Source organism: Cynocephalus volans, chromosome 1, assembly GCF_027409185.1.
Source record: "Cynocephalus volans isolate mCynVol1 chromosome 1, mCynVol1.pri, whole genome shotgun sequence".
Classification (NCBI taxonomy): domain Eukaryota; kingdom Metazoa; phylum Chordata; class Mammalia; order Dermoptera; family Cynocephalidae; genus Cynocephalus; species Cynocephalus volans.
In genome coordinates, this window is record NC_084460.1 from 42,125,078 (window position 1) to 42,150,475 (window position 25,398).

A 25,398-nucleotide genomic window follows, 5' to 3' on the forward strand; every position below is an offset into this window, starting at 1 on the left:
CTCAAAATGGATTAAGGATTTAAATATACACCCTGAAACAATAAAACTTCTTAAAGAAAACATAGGAGAAACACTTCAGGAAATAGGACTGGACACAGACTTCCTGAATACGACCCCAAAAGCACGGGCAACCAAAGGAAAAATAAACAAATGGGATTGTATCAAACTAAAAAGCTTCTGCACAGCAAAAGAAACAATTAATGGAGTTAAAAGACAATCAACAGAGTGGGAGAAAATATTTGCAAAATATACATCTGACAAAGGATTAATATCCAGAATATATAAGGAACTCAAACAACTTTACAAGAAGAAAACAAGCAACCCAATTAAAAAATGGGCAAAAGAGCTAAGTAGGCATTTCTCTAAGGAAGATATACAAATGGCCAACAGACATATGAAAAAATGCTCAACATCACTCAGCATCTGGGAAATGCAAATCAAAACCACACTGAGATACCATCTAACTCCAGTTAGGATGGCTAAAATCCAAAAGACCCTGAACGATAAATGCTGGCGAGGTTGCGGAGAAAAAGGAACTCTCATACATTGTTGGTGGGACTGCAAAATGGTGCAGCCTCTATGGAAAATGGTATGGAGGTTCCTCAAACAATTGCAGATAGATCTACCATATGACCCAGCTATCCCACTGTTGGGAATATACCCAGAGGAATGGAAATCATCAAGTCGAAGGTATACCTGTTCCCCAATGTTCATTGCAGCACTCTTTACAATAGCCAAGAGTTGGAACCAGCCCAAATGTCCATCATCGGATGAGTGGATACAGAAAATGTGGTACATCTACACAATGGAATACTACTCAGCTATAAAAACGAATGAAATACTGCCATTTGCAACAACATGGATGGACCTTGAGAGAATTATATTAAGTGAAACGAGTCAGGCACAGAAAGAGAAATACCACATGTTCTCACTTATTGGTGGGAGCTAAAAATTAATGTATAAATTCACACACACACACACAAAAAATAAAAAACCGGGGTGGGGGGAAGAAGATATAACAACCACAATTACTTGAAGTTGATACGACAAGCAAACAGAAAGGACATTGTTGTGGGGGAGGGAGGAGAGGGAGGAGGGAGGGAGGTTTTGGTAAGGGGCAACAATAATCAACCACAATGTATATCGACAAAATAAAAGTTAAAAAAAAAAAAAAAAAGAGCCATCCTACGGGTAGGATTGACAGGTCCTGTTGAAGCATCAGGTCAGGCATTAGTAATAGTTACCATTGTTGACTTCCTGTCACTCACATTGCTTTGTGTCCACTAATTCCTTTAATCCCCACCTCAACCCTATAAGGAAGGTCACATCATTATCCTCCCTTGAGGGATAAAGAAATAGAGGCTCAGAGAGGCTAAATAACTTGCCAAGGTCACCCAGCTGGTTGGTGGCAGAGGAAGAATTAAACCCAGGCAGCCTGGCCCCAGAGTCTGAGCCCTCAACCGCTGAGCTCCGCTGCCTGGGCGTGCATTCCGTAAATCCTGGGGGATTACCTATGACAGACCTTGGCCAACAGGTGTGGGCATCTTTTCTAACTCTCTTTCCCTCCTGTGCTAGACTTGTGATACAATCACACGTAAGTTACCCCGCCTGGCTGACAGCCAAGAAAAATGAAGCCATATTATTTTTCACATAAAAGATAAAACTAGCCCTGTTCCCAGACAAAACATGGCATCGAGTGGGAGTTAATTTGGTTCAAAGTTATTTTACTGTCTCGGTTACTTTCAGAGAGTCTGTTCCCGGACAATACAGCATAGGTGATAAGAGCACGTGTCCTGGAGTTCTGCTGCCTGGTTTCACATCTCACCCCTGCCTGTCACAGTCATAAAACCTTAGGCAAATGATCTCAGCTCCTTGAGCCTCAGTTTCCTCATTCATATAGTACTAAATCTGGCCTCGTCATGGTTCGTGTGAGGATTAAGTAGAATCATCTACATCAGGGTTGGCTACCTTTTTCTGTATAGGGCTAGATAGTAAATATTTTCTACTTTGTGGACCACACAGTCTCTATCACAACTACTGAACTCTGGCATTGTAGCATGAAAGCAGCCAGACAATATGTAAACAAATGGGTGTGCTTGTGTTCCAATAAAACTTTATTTACACAAACAGACAGTGGGCCAGACTTGGCCGATGGGTCCTTATCTATATGAAGGGCTTAGCTCCCAGGGCCATCCCAATGGAAATGCTTGATGAAAGCCAGCTGTATCAGTATAAGCTAGGCTGCCATGCACACTCAGAATGTCCATGTCACTGAATAATAATAGGTGGGATGAAAAGCCATGCGTTCCTCTTGACATTTGCCCGTGCCCGAGCAAGCAGTGTTTGCTCATCGTCTGGACAAACCTTGCTGAATCTTGTCAAGAAACTTTCTTCATTGCTCCTTGGCAAATAGCACTATTTGCTTTTGTTTAAATAGCTGCAGGGAAATAAAACAATCGAGCAAAAGAGAGATGGGGCATTAGTAATACTGAGTATTTTTTCTCAATGTATTACACAATATTCAAGATATATATAAAAGCATAAAGAGTAATACCCCAAACACCCATGCACTGACCATCCAACTTTAAAAAATAAAGGGAGGTGGCCTTCCTTTCTTCTCAGAGATGCCTGCACCCCTGATTTGACGTTTATCATTCCCCTGCATTTCTTTATGTAAAAGAGGGGTCGGCAAACTTTTTCTGTAAAGAAGCAGATAGTAAATATTTTTGTCTTTGCAGACCATACAGTCTCTATGGCACTACTCAGCTCTGCCATTGTAGCATGAAAGTAGTCATAGGCAGTACACAACTGAATAGGCGTGTCTGTGTTTCAATAAATCTTTATCTACAAAAACAGGCAGCAGATCATATTTGACCTATGGGCCATAGTTTGCTGATCCCAGATGCAGAGTATTTTAAGCATGTTTTAAAACTTTATATACATTGTATCTTTTAGTATGCATTCTTTTGCAACTTGCTTTTTCCACCCAACATTATGTCTGTAAAATTTATCCCTAATCATAGCATAGCTATGGCTCACTTATCTTCACCACAGTATAATATTCTATTACTTGACTGTACCATAATTTATTTATCCTTTCTCCTTTAGACGGTCATCTAGAGTGTGGGGTTTTTGTTTGTCTCCCATTACATAGGATGCTGCAATCAACATCTGTGTGCATTTCTCAGGGGTGGAAACCCAAGAGTGGAATTTCTGGGTCAAGGGGTATATGTATCTTTCACTTTCTCAGATAACGGTAAAGCATTTCTGTTGTCCGTGGCTGTGTAACAAGCCACCCCAAAGCTTAGTGGCTTAAAACGACACTGATTTATCATTTCTCATGGTTCTGCAGCTTGGCTGGGTTGGGCTTCTGCTGCTCTTGCCTGTTCTCTCTTGGGCACTTGTGTGCATCAGGCACGTCAGCTGGGGCTGCTGGCACAGCTGGGCCTCTCCCTCCGTGTGGCCTTTCATCGGAGGCTTCTTCACAACATGGGGGGCTCAGGTTTCCAGAGTCTCTGACGCCTACTCTGCAGAGCCCACACACTCTCTTCAGCCTCTTCCACCAGGCCAGGCAAGTCTCAAGTCCAACCTTGATTGTAGGTAGTGGTATGAAAGAGACCCCACCTCTTGACTAGAGGAGCTGCAAAATACTTCGCCATGGGTTTCAATCTGCAAAAGTATATGTGAATTTCTTCAGCAAAGAAGCAGAGGTCTGCCCAAACAGAAAATGAATCTAATCTTTCGGCTTCCAGTGTGGAACTGGAAACTCAGGACCAGAAGTCAGTACTCCAAACATGTGTAGACTCTCGCTGTTCATCTCATAGAATCCTTTACACCTTCCTGTGCTGTTCAGGAGAGAGGATGGGTACAGCCTGGAAGCTGCCTCTGAAATGCAAGGGCGGGACCTTCTTTCCAGATAAGTTCCTAGGGGTGGGGAGCAGTTGTTCTCCTTCTGCTCTCCTTTGCTCCCCGCTGGCTTGATTGCATTAAGTCACCAGAGCCTACAAGTCCTACAAGTATGCAATTGAAGCCAGCAAGATTGTCAGAAGCAGAATTCAGTTAGAACTACGGGATGGTAGACCTGGAGGCGTCTTAGAGATCATCTGTGACTGTTGCCTGCATGCACTGTGCTCTCTGGAGTACTGGGGCTGCATGAGATGGTCTTAGATGTACGTACCCCAAGGCACTTTAAAGAATTTTGTAGTTACATATTTATTTTACTATGCACTATGTATGTGTGTGTATTGCATATTTTTTTGTTTTTGTTTTTATATTGCATATTGAACCTGTAATTTCTCGGTCCTTATTGCTTAGGGAAGGCTAATAATTTTTTAATTGAGTTGATTTTTTAAAATACATTAAATGAATCATTGTATCGATGGTCCCGGGATCCGGGGAAACCAAGCAGGTGGTACACAAGCCCTGGAGTTGGGGACGCACTAATTTGGTCCAAACCCCCCATTGTATTCATGAGAAGATTCAGGCTCAGAGAGCAGAGGGGACTTGCCTAAGGAATATCACCCATATACACAGAGGGGGCTGTTGATGTTTTAAACACAAGCCCACTCCTGTCTGTCCCCTGCTCAGAGCCTCCAGGGATCCTGTCACTTAGGGTCAAAGCAGAAGTTCTCTGATGCAGTATGTCTGCCCTGTCCTCACCTCTGTGGCCTCTCTGACCTCAACACTCACTCCTCTTCACTCCACTGCAGCCACATGGCCTCCTTGCTGTATACTTCCAGCATATGAAGTATGACCCTGCCTCTGGGCCTTTGCACATACTGTTCCCTCTGACCGGACAGCTCTTCCTCCAGGTATCCATATGTCTTGCTCCCTCATTTCCTTCAGGTCTTGTTCAAATCTCACCTCCCCAAGGGTACCTTTCCAGATCATTCTATTTAAAATCCCAACTCTCAACTCCCCTTCAACCACTTGTCTACCTCCTTCTTTGCTTTATTCTTCTCCATTGCACCATAAGACTACAACTGGAGTCCAGAAAATTCAGTCGTGTTTGGAGAGTTGTGTTAGTGTGAGGTTAATGAGATGGCGCAGAAGAGTGTGTGCTGACCATCTAAGCATGCCAGGAGTCTGGGAAACAATTGTGTTACATCTTCTGTTACCCAGAATGCGTTATGTGTGGTTTTACTATACTCTGTATTTCACTTATTTTTCTACTGTCAGTCTCTTCCCACTAGAAGGCAAGCTCCAAGTACTGCTGTATCTCCATCATCAAGAGTCTGCACCTCCAGGCATGTTCTAGGTGCTGAGTAAATAGTTATGAGATGAACGAATGAATGAATGCCCTGTGGGTCTCCGTTGTTGACATACTCTCTGAAATGTACATGCTCACTGCACTGCTTTCATGCGCTGAAGCCAGTGGAACCTGGAGGTCATTCCGGAGCATCTCCTGGAGGCCTCCTTCTCTTTGCCATGAAGTTATTCATCAGAGTTGCCTGCAGAGTAGGAGATCAGTGTCTCCAGTCCAAACCTTGAGTAGATTTCCTTTGAAGTCAGTCTCTTAGAGCAGTGCTTCTCATTTGGTATGAAAGACCAGTTTTTGATGTTCGCTTTTTAATTTCCAATACATCATGGACTGATACATTAGTAAAATAAAATAAAATAAATACTAGAAAAATTAGATTTAAATTTAAAAAGACAAACAAAATACAAGTCTAGAGATATGGTCTGAGATGTCATAGCAATGTCAAGTTGCTATAAAAGTTTCTCAGTGTTTACTTCTCAATATCTGTCCTTTCTCAACATGAACTCGTGGCTGATCCATTGACCACAGTCTGGGCAGCTCTGAGTTACAAGACTAAGCCCTTCGAGTGCTTTTACTGTATTCATATTCTACTCCCTTTCTATGGGTTAAAATTTTATCATCCAACCACTTCAGCAAACAAAAGGAGAGCTGAAAGTTTTTATTTGCTTTCTTTTGTATTTATTCATTCCCCAGTTATTGCTTGGGTACTTACAATGTCCTGGGCAGTGAGCCACATTGTGAGGACACCACAGTGGACAAGACAGAGCCAGCCCCTACCCTCCTGGAGTTCTCAGCCTAAGGAGGGAACAAATGAACTGTGACATGTGCCATGAAGGAACAGAACTGAGTGCCATGGAGAGGGCTGACTTAGGTCATAGAAGACCTTCCTGGGGAAACAACATTTAAGCTGAGAAATTATGGCTATAAGAATAGGGGGGTGTGCATTCCAGACAGAGGGAACAACATGTGCAGAGGCCCTGTATCTGAAGATATTCTTGCAGTTTGTCTATTTAAAATGGAAAATGCATGTACTCTTGGATGCAGCAATTTCATTTCTCATATCCACTCGAGACAAGCTCTCTGACATTGCAGGAGGAGGAAAGGCCAGTCCATCTTGGGTTGTGATGGTAAAAACCGGAGTCAACCTAGAGTCCTTCATCAGGGGACTGGCTGAATGAGCACTGATATTCCACACTTTGGGTTTCCATTCAGTCACTAGAATGAATGAGAGTGGCTGAGCATATGGCTTGAGCAGAGTGAAAAAGAGAGCCCTGGGAAAGCAGTGAGTTTGGAGGGATGGGCAGAGCCATGTAGGGCCTTGAGGGTAGCACAGAGAGTATAGATTTTATTCCAGGTGCACAGGGAAACAGACTGTACCAAGTGCACCACTAACCACTCCCAGGGGACTAAGCAAAAAGAAGGTGCCATATAAATATTGCTTGTTGCTGTCATTATTGTTACTGAAGTCTTATACCGTCTATAGAATAAAACCCTTTTACACCCATGATCAGGAGCCATCAAGATAAGGAGCCTTGACATCAGCGTTATCTGCAAGACCCCAATCAAGTGGACTGACTTCTGAACCTCGGTTTTCTTATCTTTGAAATGGGGGAAATAATATTGCCCATCTTGTGGGATTGTCATGAGGATGAAAGAGATGTGTTTTTAAGTTCCTTGTTCAGTCTTATATGTTCATTCTTTCCCCTTCCTTTCATTTCCTGACAACCTGCATTTCATAAAGAAGGAGACTTCCAAGCTCGGGTTGAAGGAGAAACTGTCCAGGTCACCAAGCAATGAGGCAAATCATCCAGGACTATAGCCCAGAACTCCTGACTCAAAATCCATTCGTTTTTACCCCACGAAGCACTCTTTTGTTTTGTGGGGGTGCCTGGGTGAGAATGAGGGAGACCTCAATTACAAAACCATCCCCGGAACTAGAAATGATCTTTAAAAAAATGAAAATTTAAACAGCAGCAAGATTCTGTTTTATACCTAGAAAACAGACAAGGATAAGCAATGTTTGGTAATGCATTTGATGCCGGGTGTGGGGAAGCAGGCACAGACTCACTATTGCAGAGCTGTTCGAGTGCAATCTAGGGAGCACTATTGAGCAGCATCCATGAAAATTTAAGGTGCTCTTGCCCTTGGACTCAACAATTCCAACTGAATTTACCCAACTGAACACACGAGGGTACTTCAAAAAGTTCATGGAAAAATAGAATTAAAAGATAATACAAATCTTTCCACAAGTTTATCGCAGACCCCTCATGTATGTATATGTGTATACAGCTGCATCTTACATTATAATCATAAAATCTCAAAACCACCCAAAAGCCCGTGAATAGAGGAAGCCACACAATGGAATAGTACAGTCATAAATACAGAATAAGGAAGAACCTTATAAGCTGATGGAGAACAATCATTATCACGCGCTGTGAAATAATAAAAGTAAAAAGAGAAAAATGCATTTATTTTTTTAAAAGAGGGAAAATATATATGTATATATTACGTTTACAGTAACCCACCCCATTTATGGTTTTGCTTTCTACAGTTTTAGTTACCCGTAGTACAGTACAGTAAGATATTTTGAGAGAGAGAGACCACATTTACACAACTTTTATTACATAACTTTTATATTGTTAAAATTGTTATATTTTATTGTTAGTTATTTTGTTAATCTCTTGTTGTGCCTAATTTATAAGTTAAATTTTATCATACATATGTACATGTAGGAAAAGCCATAGTATCTACAGGGTTTGGTACCATCTGCAGCTTCAGGCATCCTCGGGGGATCTTGAACGTGTCCCCTGCAGATAAGCGGGGATACATACTGTGCATACATATAATATACATAAGCTTCTATGTGCACAGAACCTGTTCACAGAAGTGAACATGAGAAGCTGGTCATAGTGGTTGCCTGTGGGAAGATTAGCTGGGGACTGGGGTCAGGGATAAGGAGGGACACTTTTCTCTATGACTTCTGTACTGTTTGAATTTTCTACAGTGTGTTTATTACGTTTTTAATAAAAATAAAATTAATGGGTTACTGGTGATGGATTAGTCTCTCTCACTTAATACAGTCCCTTCCCCAGTCAGTTGCTCATGGAATTGGCTACCTGTGCTTTGGGTAAGCATGTCAGTTTGGCTGAAATAGAAGGCAGATTTGTAACTGTGGCCTTTGGACAAGCAGGTTCCCCCATGAGAAGAGTAGAAAGTGTGTCCTAAGGTTAAGCGTCATCACCTTTACAGAGACAGAATGGTTCATTAACACCTTCACCCCAAATTGTGATGGACATTGAAGCCATACATGGTGCTACTCAGTGGACTAGTGGGCTGCAAACTCACAAAACCTGCTGAGCTAGACAGGTAGCACAGAGATGACCCCATGTACAAAAAGCCTTTCCTCTCCCCACCTTTGATAGTGTCCTTCCAAGGATGAAAAAAAAAAAAAAAGCACAACTGCAATGAAAACATAGCACCTTAAAACCAGCCTCAGTGTCATTGAGATAGTACAGAATCTGTGGAAACACACAAACTGGGGAACCTACAAGGGGAGCCTGTTGTCACATGGGAACTCAGGCATGGGGTTGCTGGACCATCCTGCTGCTCAACAGAAACCATAAGTCCAGATTTCTTGGCAAAATCTCCTGATTTTTAAACAAAAGTAACTAATTCAGATTTTTCTTAAAAATATTCAGGCCAAGCAAAATACAAGTATGTCTGCAGGCTAGTTTCAGCTGACAGGCCACCACATTGCAATTCCTGCTGTCTTGACGCAGTAGCTCTTCTGCAGCTGACTAGAATGTATCCTAACCATGTGTCCTTGGTGCTTCTTTTTCCTCCTGCAAAGGCATCAAGACAGAAGATAGCTTGAACCACTCTCCTGGCCAGAGCGGATTCCTCAGCTATGGCACGAGCTTCAGCACCCCAACCACTGGACAGAGCCCGTACACCTACCAGATGCATGGTCAGTGTGGCACGCCGCCCCTCCCTGCCCGTCTCTAAGGCACCACTTGGGTTGGATGTTCATTCATTCATTCACTTACTCAGCACATTTACTGAGCCCCTACTATGTGCCAGACTGTACCTCAAATAGTGGAGTCACAGTGGTGAACAAAAGCAATATGAGATCTGCCCTCATGGCAATTACCTGGCAGCAGGGAAAGATGATGATAAACAAGTCAACAGATAAGCCAGACAATTTTGGAAGGGAGTTAATGTAATAAAGCAAATAAATACAGTATTTGGATAGAGAGTGATAAGCACTTGGGAGGTCAGGAGAAATAGGATGTGTAACTTTTGATCGAGTCATTAGGAAAGGCTCTCAGAAGAGATGACATTGGATAGAGACCCAAAGGGTGAGGCAGAACCAGCCGGGTGAACATCTCAGGTGAAAGCATTCCAGACAAAGGGAACAGCCAGTGCCAGAGCCACATGGAGGGAAATGTCATGATGTATTTGAGGCGCAGAGTGGAGATCGGAGGCTGGAGCAGAGTCAGAGGGCACAGAGGAGGAGAGAATCTTGGAGGAAGAGCAGGGCTGAATCACATGGGTCCTTACTGCTGCGGGAAGGAATTGGCTTGTATTTTAAGTGTGATGGGACAGGTAAATCTATTGTAGAGACTCAGAAATGTCGGGTGCTGGGAATATTAAATAGGCAAGTAAAGGAGCTATTATTACAGGAAGGAGGTTCAAGGCTCTGCATCCCCATAGGGCAGCCTTAGAAAGGAAAGAAAGAACTCCATTGTGTAGCCCCTCACCCCACATACCATAAGAACTGGCTTGCTGGATTCTCCTGTGCCCACCTCCACCTTTTTACCATTTAAGGGCCCTCTCTCTGCTCTATGCCCCCTTGGGAGCATGTTGGAGTGGGTGCATGGAGCAGAGGGCTGGTGGCAATAACTTTGGGAATCCCCATCGTGGTATTCTTCTTCCTCATACAAGGTGGTAAAAATGACCATCAAGGGTCTGAAAGGTAAAATGAAAAAATGAAAGGGTAATGGCAAGGTGGTGGACTTTTCTTTTTTAGAAAAACTGCTTGCATGTATTGTCATTTTATCTTTTTATGAAGGAAACAATAAAAATTGATGTCAAGGGTGGCCTTTCAGGGAAAAATTTGTGAAGGAACAGCAGATGATCTTAGGGGTTTGTGTAAGGAAGAGGGGAGGCGGTGAGCATTCATGCCCAGCTTCTAATAGCTTCCATGTGAAGGTCTGCGTTCACTAACCTTGACCCAACACTCACGAGGTGCCTGGTGATGTTCTCTGGATCATATCATACAACCTTCAAGACACTCTAAAGTGCTGGTACTTGTATTATTCCCATTTTACAGAAGAGAAAACTGAGGCATAAAGGGAATGACTGATTTGTCCCACATCAGGACAGAGAGTTTAGATTTTACTGCAAGTGCAATGAAAAGACTTTACGGCGTCAAGTCTCTTGAGGGTCTGGTGGAATCCCAACCTCCAGCCTCACTCCAAAGCCCGTGCCCTTAACCATGACATCTCCTGCCTCCTCTGCTTCCACTGTCACCTCTGTCTCCACAACAGTGCTTTTCTGAGTCCCACTGGAAGGAAGGTATAAGCTGCTGTAAGTGGGGAATGAATTATGGCACGAATAAGGCTTGTGAGGACACCAAATTCGAACTTGCATTTGGGTCAAACTCAAGCCAGTTTCTTTCCAACTCCTCAAATAGAAACCGAACTTACTGCTTTAGGGCTTTTAAGGCCACCACAGAGGTTGAAAAGCAAACACAGTCCACCCTCCCCCATTTTGACACCTCTCCCCCGACCCCCAGCTGCATAAATGACTTATTATGGCTCCCCGTTCGTTCATTCATTCATTTGTTCATTCATTCATTCTGTATTATTGAGCACCAGCTTTACAGCTGGCACCCTTTTAGGCACTGGGAGTATAGCAGTCAACAGAGACAATCTCTCATGGAGAGAGATAGACGATAATCAATTAACAATAAACAGATAATGGCAGGTTTTGACTAAGCCTGTGAAGGTTGCCAACAGGGTGTGTGATGGACCCATGACCAGGGAAGGAGTGGTGACCAACATTAACAGGGTGGTTAGGGGCCTCCAGATAAAAAGGAGGCAGCCATGTGAGGAGCTGGAGACAGGGCAGCCAGGCAGAGGCGGAGCAAGAACAAAGGCCCTGAGGCAGGAAAAGGCTCCCAGAGTTAAAGGACCCCAGAGGAGACTCGTGAATCTGGTGAGGGGAGGTGAGATTGATTGGAAAATGAGGCAGGAGCCCTCCCCGTGATTGGAAAATGAGGCAGGAGCCCTCCCCGGACCCAGGATGTGTAGGATAACATATTTCTTCTCTGGTCCTTACAGCAACCACGTGAAGGGGCACCATCAACCCTGCTTTACAGATGATGACAGGGAGGCTCAGGGAGGGCAAGTGACTTACCCAGGATCACAGAGCCAGCAAGTATTCCGAGCTGGGATGTAGACTCCAGTTTCTAGAATTGGAGAATTGGAGAGCCTGCACTGCTTCCCTAAGTGCTAATGTTTCCTGGACTCCAGGCACTGTCCTAAGCTCTGCACATAAATCACTCCCTTAGTTCTCCCAATAGCCCTGTGACATAGGCTCTGTCGTTACCCCCATCTTACAGGTGGAAAAACCGAGGCACAAAGGGGTTAAGGAACTTGTCCCAGGTCGTATGACTGTGGCAGTAGGATTTGGAGCCAGGCAGTTGCACTCCAGAGCCCAGGCCAGTAGCCCCCGCACCATACTGCCCCTCTACACTCTCATAGATCCATCTAGAAGGTGATTGCACCCTGGCCTAGGACCCCACCCCCACCTCAATCCCCACCAGCCCCTCACAAATCGAAAAACATCTCCTGCTCTGTTCCCAACCTACCATGGGAATAATCCCTGTTATTTTCTTATCGTCCTCATGGTCCAGATGCCAGAAGGGCCAAGGCAGCAGCTGGGCTTTGTCCCAATTAACTGCCTTCAGTCTAATGCTAATGGCCATAAACTGCTCTTGAGACAGCCCAGGCATTTTGCAAGCCTGACATATTCCTCCTTAAGCATTTTTTTCAAATACAAACACACAGAACGCTCACACACCATGCCCATGTGCTTCCTATTAACTTTTTTTTTCAAGTTGTTCCAGAGGAGAAATAAACTCTCAAACTACTCTGAGCATTTCAGAATGAAAGAGGTTGGTTGAGCTTAGTTTTTCAGAGGAGGAAGGGAATAGAGGGGAATATTAAGACTGACTGAGTTTTAGACCTGAAAGTGCTGATTTTGTGAAAATAGCCCGTGATCAGAAGCTGGGATAAATCTTTCTCCTTTCTAAGAATTAAAATCACAATTTTGTGAAAGCAAAAAGGACCTAAGTAGTGCTCACCCCATTATTTTACAGATAGGTAAACTGAGGCACTGCAACAGAGTAGCTTGTGTAAGGTCACAGAGCAAGCATTAGACAAGCCAGGATGCCTCCTGCAAGTCTTAGCTAATCCCATAAACTTCTAGAAACTTCAGCACAGCCATCACCCCAAAAGGCTCTAGTTTGAGATCTGTATCTGTTTGGATAACACTGCCCCTCCAGTGACTGTACAATAAACATAAAAGAGAATAGTTCACAGCATCCATTCAGCCTTTGCATGATTGTTTATTTTCTTTTTTGAAGTTCACCCCAGGGTTTTGATAGCTGAAATGTATTTCTTATGGGTTTGATTTTTTTGTTTCTTTTTTGGCTTCTCCTGATAAAACACTGCAATTCACAGATATGACCACAAAGATTAAAGAGAAGAAAATAATATCTCAAGAGTGTATTGTAAACTTGCTGGTGCCGTGGAGGGGTTAAGAGCTCTGGACCTGGGCTGCAGTCTGTCCTGGCTGCACCCAACACACAACGGCATGACTTGGGAGGCACTTGGGCTTCTCTGTGCCTCAGCTTCCTCACCTGTGTAACTAACATCATAGCAAGAGAGATGACCTCATGAGACTATCGGGGGAGTAGATCGAATGATTCGTGAGCACATCAGATGAGGTCCATAAAGGCTGAATTTTCTGTTTGTGATTTCTATTATTCCTTCTGTAACATGGTAGTTAAAAGCAATTAAAAGCAGAAAGTCGAGCTGAGTTAACCTAGTTCTGCAGTGTACCAGCAGAACTGGAAGGTTAACTATTTAACTGTGTGACCTTGAGCTAAGTTACTTCTCAGAACCTCAGTTTCTTCCCTTATAAGATGGAGATACTATTAGTACCTACCTCATGGGGTGCTATGATAATTAAATGAGCTAATATATGTGAAGTACTTAGAGAGTGCCTGGCACAAACTAAGTGCTCTACACATGTTTATCATCATCATTATTACTTTTATTAATTACTGTTATCCTAATTGCAAGGTTTGATGATCTATATTCTCTCCAAGTTCACTTCTATTTCTTGAACTCTAACCTTAGTACATAGTCATGGTAAGAGAAAAGAGAAATACTAATCTGAGACTGTCAAACCATCAATGTCATCATAAACTCCCCTTCTGTCAAACTGTGTGTTAAAGGGGGACTTAACAATGGTGGGTGCTGTCTCCAATGGAAATTCCTCTTGTATTTACCAAAGACTAGGGAACATTAATGCTGAAACTCAGAACCCACCAGCAGCCATTCAGGAGCAATAAGGAAACATGTGATTCAAAAAAGTGTTGGGAAATCGAAAGTTCAATGAAAGGGTTTGTACACCAGTGATCTCAGCTAGAGACCTCCAAGGCCAGTTTGTGTTGGATTTATGAAATCTCTGTGTCAGATTTATGAAATCTAGCACCGTCTCTGGCACCAGTAAGTTGTGTGACTTTGAACAAGTCACTGAACTTTCATGATCTATGTTCCACAGTTCTGGTAATAACAAATGTTCCATGAAAAAATAAAGGGGTTGAGGAGGGCCGTGATCAACATATCAGATACATTTAGTAAATACTGTGTTCCACAAAGTCAAGTAGATGTCTTTGCTGCAGAACTTGTCAGAGCCTTTGCAGGCTGATGTACCTTGTGACTCCCCGAGAACAGGATTCAGTGCGCAGCTTTCCCAGGTAGATTTGATAAGGGACCTTCTGTCTCTCAACTCATGTTCTGTGCTCACTGGGAAGTTTTGGATATGATGATCGTTTAGGTCCCTTCCTGTGTTAAAATTCTTTGGTTCTCTATTTTTTGTAATGATGTGCATGTATGTACTGCTTTTTCTATGTTTTAAATTAATCTTTTACTGATATATAACTCACATACCACAAACTTCACCCTTTTAAGGTGTTCAATTGAGTGGATTTTAGTACATTCACAAAGAAGTGCAACCATTGCCACCATCTAATTCCACAGCATTTTGTCACTCCAAAAAGAAACCATGCCTATTAGCAGTCGCTCCCTATTTCCCCTCCCTCCTTTTGTAATAAGAGGAAAAGACACATTAAAAGTTACTCCTCACATTAATTTTTTGAGCAGGTTATAGAGTTACCTAGGTCAAACATCTGTAGAAATATTTCTCTCACTCTTATCCTACATCTACCCAGTTTCCAAACCCCCAACAGTTAACCACTTATAATAGTTTCTTGGGAACACATCCAGAATTTATTTTTGCAGATGGAAGTCAAATATAAGTAGTCTGTTATATTGCGTGTTACAGTGACAAGTATTAGTTCGTATGTGATTCATAAACAAGGAAATGATGCTACTGTAACTGGGAGGTTGTGTTGGCTCATTTGCTTTAAAGAGTTTCTTTTTATCACTGGATTATTATTACCCTTATTATTATTATTATTATTATTATTATTATTTTGTGCCTTGGTGTAGTTTTTCTTCATGAGTCTTGTGCTCTGGGTTCACTGAGATTCTTAGATCTGTGGATTTATAGTCTTCATCAAATTTGGAAATTTTTCGGCCAATATTTCTTCAAATATTTTTTCTGCTCTTCTATCCCCCTCCAGCCCCCCATGTCTCAAGTTCGCTAATCTTTTCTTCTATAGTATCTGATCTGCTGTTAATTACACCCAGGGAATTTTTCATCTTATACATAGTTTTCATCTCCAGAAGTTTGATTTGGGCCTTTTCTTAAAACTTCCATGTCTCTATATAACCTGTCCAGTCTTGCCTCTGGCTTCCTGAACAGATAGAATCCAGTCATACTAAATGTTTTAATGTCCTTGTCTAATTATGTCATTCCTGCCATTTCTGGATTAGTTTTTGCTGATTCTTGTCCTTATTAAAAGTCAAGGTTTCCTGCTTTTTGTGTGTCTGATAAGTTTTGATTGGATACCAAACATAAATTTTACCTTGTTAGATGCTGGATATTCTAATATTCCTTTGAATACTTTTGGGCTTTGTTCTGGGATGCAATTAGGTTACTTAGATTGATTGTTTCAAGTCTTTAAGTTTTGTTAGTTGGGATCAGAGCAGCATTTAGACTAAGGCAAATTTTTCCCACTACTGAAGCAAACTCTTCTGAGTATTCTACCCAAAGCCCCATGAATTATGAGGTTTTACACTCTGACTGTTGGAACTCCAACTACTCCCAACTCTGTTATGAGCTCTGAGTGTTGCGGCTTCTAGTCTTTTCAGGGCTGGTTCTCTCCCAGCCCTAAGTAATTTCCTCACACCCACGTGCTCATCAGCACTCAGGCAGCCACTCAAGGGGAACTGTCTGCAAACCTGCAGCGCTCTCCCAGTGCAACTCCCTTTTTCTGGTTCTCTGCTCTGAGAATTCTAGCCATATGGACCTCCCCACACCTGCAGCTCCATCTCCCCAACTCAGAGCGACCACTGGGCTCCATCTCAGTTCCCCCTCCCTGGAAACTCTACCTGGGGCAATCATACAACTCACCATTTGTCTCCCGTCTCATGAGGGTCACAGTTCTTCATGCCTGATGCATAGTTGAAACCTAGTTTTCAAGCTATTTCAGCCAGTAGGGTAAATCCAGTCCCTGTTACTCAGTCATGGCCAGAAATGGAACTTCCACTGCATTGGTTCATTTGTATTTTTTGCCCGGCACGTAGCATAACAGCCTCTGAATGTAAAATACCTGCCATAGGTAAATGCAGCAAGCCTTGTAGGAGCACAGTTCTGTGCATGATGCACAACGTTCTTCTCCTCTGCTTGACCATGTTCTCTGTTTTTGAAGAGATAATTTTGCAGCTTTCTCCAATCTTTGTGCATTTTGCCCTTGTTGCCACAATTCAACACCATCCTCTTTTCACCCCCTTCCGTCAAGATACTTTCACCGCCTTTTGAAAGCGAAGTCTTCTGTGTAATGTAGCATTTCTCTGTCTTCCATTATTTATTCCCTTATTTGCTTTTTTCACTATGCTATTATTTTTCCTAGGATTGTTATTGCTTTTGTTAATGCTCTGATTACAAAGACACGTTGCTTTTGAGCAGTCTACTTTTTCCCATACAGTCTGTTATTTCAGTGCACAGTTTTACACAACTCATGACCTTTCAGGAGGGCATTATCACATTCAGGCAGAAACACTTGTGTGTATTCATATTTTCATAGATAGCACACTATGCACTATTCTGCATTTTGATTTCTTCATTTAACTCCATACCTTGGAGAACTTTCTAAGTCATTATATAGAAAGAGCTTCCTCATTCTTTTTCACAGATATCTGTTATTCCATTGAACGATGTGCTATAAATGATCTAAACAGTTTGTTGTTGGAGGCCATTTGGTTTGTTTTCAATCTTTTGCAATTACCACCTATATGGCTATTAAAAATCTTATACGTAAGTTATTTTGTTTTTCTACAAGTATATCTGAAGGGCAAATGTCCAGAAGTGGGATTCTGGGTCAAGGAGCAAATCCGTGTTTAAATATGGTAGAAATCTCCAAGTTACCCTCCACGGGGATTCTGCCAATTTCAACTCCCACCACCAGGGATTGAGAGTGCCTGACTCCTCAAACTCTCGCCAAGCCAGTGTCATCGAATTATTGGAGGTTTTGCCAATCTGATGCATGAAAAATGGTATCTCAGTGTAGTACTAATTTTAAAGTCTTGCCTTACAAGTCAAGTTGAACATTTTTTCAGATCTTTGACCAATTTGTATTTCCTTTTCTGTGAACAAGGAGAGTAGACTCAAAAAACTATGCAAAAGAAGAGCAGTGAGGAACTGGGCATAGCAATGTTTAAACATATTATAAAGCCTCAATAATCAAAGCAGCGTGTTTCTAGTATGAGTAGATTGCTGGACCAGTAGGCAAGGACATACAGTCCAGAAAGAGACCCAACATGTAAGGGACATTAGTACATGAGGAAGACATCTAAAGTCGGTGGGAAAAGAGGGGATACTCAGTGAATGGTATTGGAACACCAGGTTAGCCATTTGGGGGGGAAATCCATTCCTATTACTATATACCAGAAAAAAATCCAAATAGATCAACAACTTCAAATGTCAAAACTAAAACCATAAAAGTACTAGAATGAGAATGAGCAGAATTTTTATAACCTTGGAGTAGAAAAGGCTTTTCTAACCATGACTCCAAAATTCAAACCATGAATGGAAAAACTAAGTTCAGCTATGGATTTTTTTTTTTTTTTTTTTTTTTTTTTTTGGTACGGCAAAGAACACCACAAGTAAAGTCAAAACAACAAAGACAAACAAACAGAACAAAAAAGCAAGTGACAAACTTTTATATCTCAAATCGCAGACAAATGTTACTCTTTTTAAAATGATTCTACAGTTCTTTGGGTTGAACCTGCTCTGGGATGTGGTTCTTCTAAATCAGGATTTTAAATAGTACGGGGGTCGCACAAGTGATGTAAAAGAGAGACGTGAGCTAGGTGTAGTGTTATAGGGAGAGGTGGGGGCGGTGGCAAGCTGGAGTCTATACCCCCCACCAAAGCTGAGGGGGAATTTTACTTGGTTTCAGCCCATTGTGTCACACTGGAATGGGTCCCAGGGTAATCCCCTACAATTATGTTTTAATGTGAAATCTCCTTATTCTTTTCAATTTGGCAACTGGTTTAAACTCTCTGTTTGAAATACCTTGTGAAGCAAACAAGCATGTGTAAAGCTGGTCTTCATGCCCCCATCTTGCAATCTGGTTTCATAATTCTTAACCGAACCACAGGTCCTGAGACCAGGAATGGAAGAAGCAAATTACAAGCCAAGTGATGACTTGGGGAATCAGACAGATTGCCCCTTTGGGTCTCCGCCTCTGGCTTATTTCATCAGTGAGGCATGTGCCAGGGGACTTGAGCAGTGGCTGTGTTTATAGCTGAGGATGGAGCCCAGTGGCCTCCTGGTGGAAGTGGAGTCATTTCCCTATTTCTTCTTGGCAGCAGCAACTTTCAGGCCGGCCCAGCCAGTTTTGAGCAGGCTAAGTCTGCCTGATCTCACTGTGTCAGTTAAGACAGGAGCCAGGCTTGGCATCCCGTGGGTTGCTGGACTGAGGTCAGGTTTCCTGGTGTGAATCAGCAACTCTCCTGCACACGATGAAGTGGGTGTCAGCATTCTCACCCCATGCAGCACCTCCACCCTGGTGGTCACCTTCTCGTCACCTTCACGTGTGTGGGCAGACTTGCCGCCTCCTGCTTGAGCTGAAGTCTTCCGGATTTAGGATGTACAGAGGTGAAACGGATGGTCCTTTCCTCTAGTTACATAACAAGCCTGATTTGGTTATCCCCATCTCCAAAAGCTGCTGGAGGTGACAGGTGGAAACAGCTGGAGAGATTGAAAGTTTGGGGATTAGGAGGGAGTTTAATTAACAGTTCACGAAGGCAGTGCCGTGCGACAGAACTTTCTGTGATGACAGAAATGTGCTGTCCAATATGATAGCCACTAGCCACAGGTAGCTATTGTATACTTGAAATGTGGCTAGTATAACTGAGGAACTGGATTTTTTTATTTTGTTTAATTTTAATTATAATATAAATGTGGCTACTATATTGGGCAACAGGGCTCTAAGCTACCTAGTTAATGCTGGGGTGGGTGGGACGAACTGAATTGTGCTCCCCCAAAAATTCACATGTTGAAGCCCTAACCCACAATGTGATCGTGTTTGGAGATGGGGCCTTTGGGAGGTGATCGGGGTTAGATGAGGTCATGGGGGGCCTCAGGGTAAGATTGGTGTCCCTATCAGAAGACAAAGAGAGAGATCTCTATCAAGCAGATAGATCTTGATAAAGCAGGAAGATGGCCCTCACCAGAAAACAAATCAGCTGGCAACTTGATCTTGGACTTTCAGCCTCCAAAACTATGAAACATCAATTTCTGCTGTTTAAGCCACCTTAAAAAAAGTCTATGGCATTTTGTTATGGCAGCCTGAGCTGACCAAGACAGTAGGTTTTTCTTAGACATGCAAAAGCAGGGGAAAAGCTGAGAGCCTGGAACATTTTTTTGTTTCTCTTTTAAAGATACTTCATCTCCTTCTCTTCTTGTCTCCACTATGAGAGGGATTTTCAAGGCAAAGCAGCAGAACTAAGGGCATAAGAAGCCACCCTGTAGGTCTACATGTGGCATTGAGAGAGGGTGGAGGACAGAGGCAGCGGCCTTCCTAAAGCCATTATCCATCCCAGCAGATATTAAGAGAGCATCTGTCCTGTGCCAGGTGCTGAGAACACAAAAGTGAGCAGGAAGATGTGGTCTCGGTGCCCCTGAATTCACACCCCAGGGTGGAAGATGGGCAATAATTGAATGATGGCACAACACACATAAAATTGCACCTGGAAAGTGCTAGGAAGCAGGGCCAAGATGGTTCCGTGACTGTCTGTCTCCAAGCCTGTCCTCTTCACTCTGCCACTGGTCACAGACAAAGATGCTTCAGGAGCCTGGCCCACAAGGTCACTGTATGGTACTGGCTGGGTGGGGCCTGTGATGAACTGGGGAGCCCCCCAGCCCTATAAAAGGGAGTAGTCCTACTCTGTTAAAGCTGTTTGTTGCCATGCAGTGGGTAAGTTATTCCAAATTTTCAAAAACAAAAAAAACACCAAAAATCTTTTATAAGAAATTTCCCAATTAAGAAAACTTAAATTGGTGCCAACAAATTTTTTCAAAAGCAAACTCCTACATAGGCCAAGCAGAGACAGTTACAGCCTAGATTTGGCCAACAGGCTGCCATTTTGCTGACTGTTCTACATCATGACTATGGAGAGAAGTGAAGTTGGGGCGAGGGGCTCTGAGTGCAGCCTATGGGCCCTGCCCTCAAGGAGCTGATCGTCCAGCCCATAAGAAGTGGTGGCTGCAGCCCTGCAAATGACACCACTTTGTCTTTGGGGCTGTACTTTGTCTTCTGGGGCTGTCTCTGAGGTGCTGGTGGAATGAATTCAGCAGTCACTCAATGAATACATAAGGAATAACACAGGTGGAAGTCACTGCCCTCCTAAAGCTGACAATCTAGAGGTGGAAGACAGATAATAAATAAGATGAAGAAGTGAAATAGATGGTATAGTAGGTGGTGCTAAGAGCTAGGAGAAGCACTAAAGAAGGAAGTGTTGGGGGTTGTGTTCTTTTTTTTTTTTTTTTTTAGGTAGGGATGGGGGGTGGTTTCATGGAGGAAGAGAGTGCAGCAAAGACCTGAGGAAGGTGAAGACCGGAGCCGTGTGGCCAGCTCGAGGGAGAGCAGTCCAGGCTCACATGCTTGAGGAGCATCATCAAGGTGGCCAGTGTGTCTGGAGTAAAGGAGTGATGGGGACGTAAGGGAGATGAGGGGAAAGGTGCCTGGAACCAATCCCCCCCTGCTCTGTGAGAGACATGGGGCAACTCTGCCTGGCCACACTGTAGCTGGCCAGTGACCCTGACAGTCAGTTATGACTTTTATCCACATTTCTAGGGCATAAAACATGTAGAATTAGAATGGCGCCATGATGGCTGTCACCAGTGGGTGGCTGATTTGTAATTGACATAACTGTCAGTGTAGGGGTGGCATGATCTTATCTACTCTTCCCACCCCTTTCTATCTGTAAGTAACAATTGTGTATCTTCCAATTTTTTAATTTATCTAACATTCTATCTATCTACAAGGTTACTAACTTTCTTTTTCTCTGTAGTTATCAATTGTTAGATTTTTCTCGTGTCTCACAAGCTATTTGCTTCCTCACTAAGTTTTTATGACACATCTTTTGAGTTTCTTCCACCCCATCTTTATTTCTTCTTTCCTACATAGCATGATTGGATATTGTTAAATATCCAATTAAGAATAATTGAATACAGCACAGTATGGTACAGTTATAATTGAACATATTACAATAGCATTCTTGGAAAGTTCAATGCGTATTAAAACCCTGAAAAAAAATCCTCTATATTTATGTGTAAAATAGAATGACATGCTGGGACAATTTTTAGCTAACTTTTTCTATGAAAGAGTTAGATAATAAATGCTTTAGGTTTTGAGAGCCATAGATCCTGAGGAGGTGACAATAGAACTGGTGCATGCAAATTCGGAAGAGCCAGCCATGGGTCATGCATGCTCCCAGCAGATAGGTGGCCAAGTGGCTGGTGAGTGGTGGGGAGAGACCAAGCAGAGCCTTGTGGGCATGTAGGGGCTTGTTGATTTTGTCTGAAGAGCACCAAAGCCATCGGGCGGGAGGGGGAAAAGTACAAAACGGAATGCAAGGAGACCAGGAGAAAACTCTGTCCCGGAGACAGTGCCTGCTCTGTCCCTGGTCCTTCTGCCCCTTCTTGTCCTTTAGGTCGGGCACAATGGAGCTGATATTTACAGAACGTGCCTGTAACAATACCCGGTGACCCCATTCAGAAAGCTCTAGAATCATTTAACTCCTCCTTTCACTCCTGAAGGAACAAAGCCCAAAAAGCGCAGCTTTGATGTCATTGCTCTTGTGTCATTCGTTTACCATTTTTATTTCTAGCATTTCAGTGAAATAAAAATTGAGCCCACATCAGGGTCTGCACCTGTGTAACTAGTTGAAAAGGGTGGCAGAATAAATTTCTCTTCCCACCTGATCACCGGGGGGGGCATAGGGGAGTGTGCAGGGTCTGGAGTGGAATAAGAAAAAGAAAAAAAAACCAAATATATATATATAAAACACACACACTCTCTCTCTCTCTCTCACACACACACACACACACGCACTCTACAGACACTTGAAAATGAAGGGTCCTATTCAGGGTATGAGTCCCTGCTGTGGTAACTCCTTAGAGATAAAAGGAGAAAGCACCAAGCCTGGGGCAGCCCAACCTTCTGTTCAGGAATTGAAAGAGATAATTAACGGGTGGAGGAAATACAGCCTCAGGCAGGGAGCCATTATTAGGAGAGAGACACAGACAGACACTGCAACTCTGTCTCCACTCAGAGAGGAGTCACAGTCAGGACGGAAGCTGGGCTGTGGGATACACAGTTTGCACCCTTAGAGCAAATCAGATTTTTGCTGTTCCTAAAAGTTCAGGTGATATGGGGGACCAGAGCCCAGACTCCACCTACCCTTGAGACCTGTGCTTCTCACCCCTAGCAGAGGAAACCCACAGGGTTTACAGGGTTTCTGCATGCCCCGGACTGGTAGCCTAACCCTCCAGACCCAAACCCACCTGCCTTTTTACACTGCTTTTTCTTTTTCTTACATTTATTTTAAATCACATCAGTAATATTAGTGTGTATCTTTCCAGAACATTCTCTATGCACTTATGTGTGTGTGCTTATTCTTCCTCCCACCTGTAGAAAATTCTGGGGTTCATTTAACATAAATAATAACTTGCTGTGCATCTTGTTTTCTAAATTGCCTTTTAGGTTTTTCACTAAATAACATGTCTTGGACATATCTTTCAAACATATCTTTCAAACATATCTTTCAAACATATCTTTCAAAGTTAGTTCAAATTAACACAGTTTAGTCTATGTCTGGCTTCCTAGTCCTGCATAGAGAAAGCCAGACCTGGGGTTTAAATCCCAGCACCACCACTTACTAGCTCTGTGACTTTAGGCAAATAACCTCTTTGAGGCTTGATTTCCTCATCTGTGAAATGGGGTCCATAGAAGTAGGTGTCGTGGGGCTGGGCGCAGTTAATAATACACGGGGCTTAGGACAGGGGCTGGGATAGAGTCAGTGTGCTTCATTAGCGTTGGCTATTATTGTTATTGTTATGGACATACCGTGGCACTAGCCATTCCTCTTCAGATGGGCAATCAGATTGTTGTCAACATTTCACTGTTTTTACCTCCTCTGAAGCCCGCAGTCTCTCTCTCCTTTTCTGCTTTGGAGTATGGGTTGCTACGCTGGAGTACTGGTTGCTGCGCTGAAATTTTGGTTACTGCGGCCATTTGCTGTCCCTGCTACTTTGTACTGGAATCCCCATCTGTGTGTGTTTGTCTCCCTTGGTGGCAGCCAGGGCCCCCTTCCAAGTTCTGCAGCAGGTCTCGCCAGATTTTGCATCTCTGCTACTCTAGCCCTAAATTGCAGCCTGCAAGAACTGGCTGCTCAAAAGGATTGTGCAACCCCCAAAACCATAGCCCAGAGCCAAGCCAGCTGCTGGAGCACTTGGGTCCCAACTGGCTGCCTGACCTTTAAATCCTCCAGACTCCTCTGACTGGTGGAGCGACAGACCCCCTTGGACCAAAATAGGGACTTGGCTAAGAAGACTCACAGAAGGACCCCACCTTGGGCGGGGGGGGGGGGGGGTTGTGGCCCCTGAGGTCCAGATTCTTAGAATTTGCTGTTGCTGAGGCTTTAACTTCTCCTCTCATGCCTCCCGACCTGCCACAGGGTCATTAATCAAGTGGAGATTTGATCTCACACGTTGGAACAGCTGGCTGGTAGATGTGGCCTAGAAGGTTGGAGCAGGTTACTTAAAGTGGCAGGATGGCTCATCTTCTGGTATTTGCCCAGCATGGGGAGATATCAGGGATAACAGACCTTCTCTCTGGGACTCAGCTTTCCCATCTGTAAAATGAGAGAGTTGGACTAGAAATCAGTGGTTTTCAACCCTTTAAATCACAATCCACACTAAGAAATACATTTTAATCATAGTGCATACACACTTCTAATGTACAGGTAAATACCAGCACGTCCACTTACAAAAGCAATACCTGCCCTTTCTATGTGTTTTGCACTCTATTTTCTCTTCTGTTTCACTAAAGAAGAACAGGCAAAAGCAAAACAAAATAAAAACTCTCTGCTATTTCATGTAAAAAGTTGCTGGTCAGGACATACAAATTGATTTTGCATCCCGCTAATAGGTTGTGACCTACAGTTTGGGACTTTCTGGGCAAGATGATCTCTAAGGTCCTTTCTGATGACGGTTTGGTGACAAAAAAGCTGAATTTTATTTTATTTTTTGTAATAATTCTTTTCTGCTTGACTTCAAAAGTATTATATGTTGTGGAAAATACCATAAGAGCACAGCAGAGAAAATTTTATTAATAATTAATAGCTAATATTCATTAATATTAATAACTATAATATTAATAGCCCCATCAGTTGATTAAGATACTTGATTTTATCTTTGGTTCTACCAGTTTCTTTTAAGTTTGTAACTTGGTATATGAATAGTCTTGAGCAAATTAAAATTATGTTGAATCTGCAGATTTAGATTCTGTGGGGTTTTTGTGCATTTTTTCATTTCATTGACTTTCTTTGCAAACATGATTTTGAGCAACTTTATAGCACTCATTGAATCAATATACCATAATTTATTTAACTCATCACTAATGATGGACATTTAAGGAGTTACCAGCTTTTTCAATCTAATACCAGGAGTCAGCAAACTAAAGCTGACCAGTCAGAAGCCTGTTTTTATAAATAAAGTTTTATTGGAACACCACCACACCCATTCATTTTCATATTGTCTACAGCTGCTCTCTCGATACAATGGCAGAGTTGAGTATTTGTACTCTTTGTGGCATCATCTGTTAAACAACGGGACAGCAAACCTTTTCTATGAAGGGACAGATAGTAAATGTTTTAGGCTTTGCAGGCCATAAGGTCTCTGTTGCAATTATAGACTGTCCCCAACTTACAGTGACTCAACGTAACGATGTTTTGACTTTACAATGGTGTGGAAACTTAGTCATTCAGTAGAAACCATACTTCAAAATTTGAATTTTAATCTTTTCCTGGACTACGTGAGATATGCAACACTTTATTACAAAATAGGTTTCGTGTTAGATGATTTTGCCCAACTGTAAGCACGTTTAAGGTAGGTTAGGCTAAGTTATGATATTCAGTAGACTAGGTGAT

General features: G+C 42.8%; 1 protein-coding gene across 5 annotated transcripts in view; it reads left to right on the forward strand.

The window, feature by feature from the left end:
* Window positions 1-25,398, forward strand: part of EYA2 (EYA transcriptional coactivator and phosphatase 2) — a 272,105-nt gene that overhangs the window by 103,914 nt on the left and 142,793 nt on the right. For 4 of the 5 annotated variants that reach the window (XM_063076219.1, XM_063076213.1, XM_063076199.1 and 1 more), the window contains exon 5: window positions 9,111-9,227. The exons of the other annotated variant lie outside the window; for it this stretch is intronic. In XM_063076219.1, coding sequence (XP_062932289.1) covers window positions 9,111-9,227 — 117 coding nt within the window. The remainder of the gene's footprint in view (window positions 1-9,110; window positions 9,228-25,398) is intronic. 5 annotated transcript variants of the gene reach the window in all.